The sequence below is a fragment of the Hemibagrus wyckioides genome, linkage group LG12 (genome assembly GCF_019097595.1).
Source record: "Hemibagrus wyckioides isolate EC202008001 linkage group LG12, SWU_Hwy_1.0, whole genome shotgun sequence".
Classification (NCBI taxonomy): domain Eukaryota; kingdom Metazoa; phylum Chordata; class Actinopteri; order Siluriformes; family Bagridae; genus Hemibagrus; species Hemibagrus wyckioides.
This window is the reverse complement of record NC_080721.1, coordinates 14,989,894-14,991,049: the sequence shown is the minus strand read 5'-3', so window position 1 is coordinate 14,991,049 and position 1,156 is coordinate 14,989,894. Positions and strand designations below refer to the sequence as shown.

Sequence of the window (1,156 nt, the reverse complement as noted above, 5' to 3'; positions counted from 1 at the left end):
ACAAAGGAGAAAAGGGAGAAAAGGGAACACCTGGAAAGCCTGGGTTAGAAGGTCCTCCTGGAGCACCAGGTCCTGAAGGCCCCAAAGGCTCCAAAGGTCAGGTGGGAGCACCTGGAGCTCCATGCAAGTCGGAGCACTCAGCATTCTCAGTGGGTCGACGCAAAGCCCTCCACAGCACCGACTCGTACCAGGCGCTTCTCTTCGACACCGTCTTCGTCAACTCGCCCGGCCATTTCAACATGTTCTCCGGCAAGTTCCATTGCAGCATTCCCGGCATCTACTTCTTCAACGTGAACGTACACACGTGGAACTTCAAGGAGACCTACGTGCACATTATGCAGAACGAGGAGGAGCGCACTCTGGTGTACACTCAGCCTGGAGAGCGCTCCATCATGCAGAGTCAGAGCGTCCTGCTGTCCCTGCAGCTCGGTGACCAGGTGTGGGTGCGTCTGTACAAGCGCGAGCGCGAGAACGCTGTCTACAGCGATGACGTGGACATCTACATCACCTTCAGCGGCTACATTGTCACATCCAACACAGCCTGAGAGACTCAGGGCTAGGACTAATGACCTGTTTCCTGTTGTTACTCTGGTTACAGCAGCGATAAACAGTCGTCTACTTGCCTCTTTATTCTCTCTTTTAAAGCTAAAAATAGTGCAGCATGTCAAGTATACAGAGAAGCGTAAAGCTACACCTTTCCCTCTGACACTAGAGATTCCCTCTGTAAATGTTACATTAACGTCTCCTTCCAGCAACAGTAACACATACACAATATTAAAAGACACACATTAATGTACTGTAAGCATGTGATTTACAGCCACACACTCACACTCACACACACACACACACACATAAAGAAACACAATAAACATGCAAACACATGCAAACACACACACACACAAACACATACAAGCGCACACATAAAAAACACATGCAAGCAAACACATACACAAACACACACAAGCACACACACAAAAAACACACAAACACATGCAAACACACTCACAAACACATACAAGCACACACACATGCAAGAACACACACACACCCATAAAAGACACACAACCCATGCAAACACACAAAAACCAACAAACACATGCAAACATACACACACATAAAACACACACACACACATTCATACATTCACATATAAAAA

General features: G+C 47.1%; 1 protein-coding gene across 1 annotated transcript in view; it reads left to right on the top strand.

The window, feature by feature from the left end:
• Positions 1-882, top strand: part of LOC131362743 (complement C1q tumor necrosis factor-related protein 6-like) — a 5,132-nt gene extending 4,250 nt beyond the window's left edge. Inside the window, exon 3 of the mRNA XM_058404973.1 lies at positions 1-882. This exon is cut by the window's left edge and continues 3 nt beyond it. Within this exon, the coding sequence (XP_058260956.1) occupies positions 1-545 (545 nt within the window). The 3' untranslated portion in view covers positions 546-882.
• Positions 883-1,156: the final 274 nt, after the last annotated feature.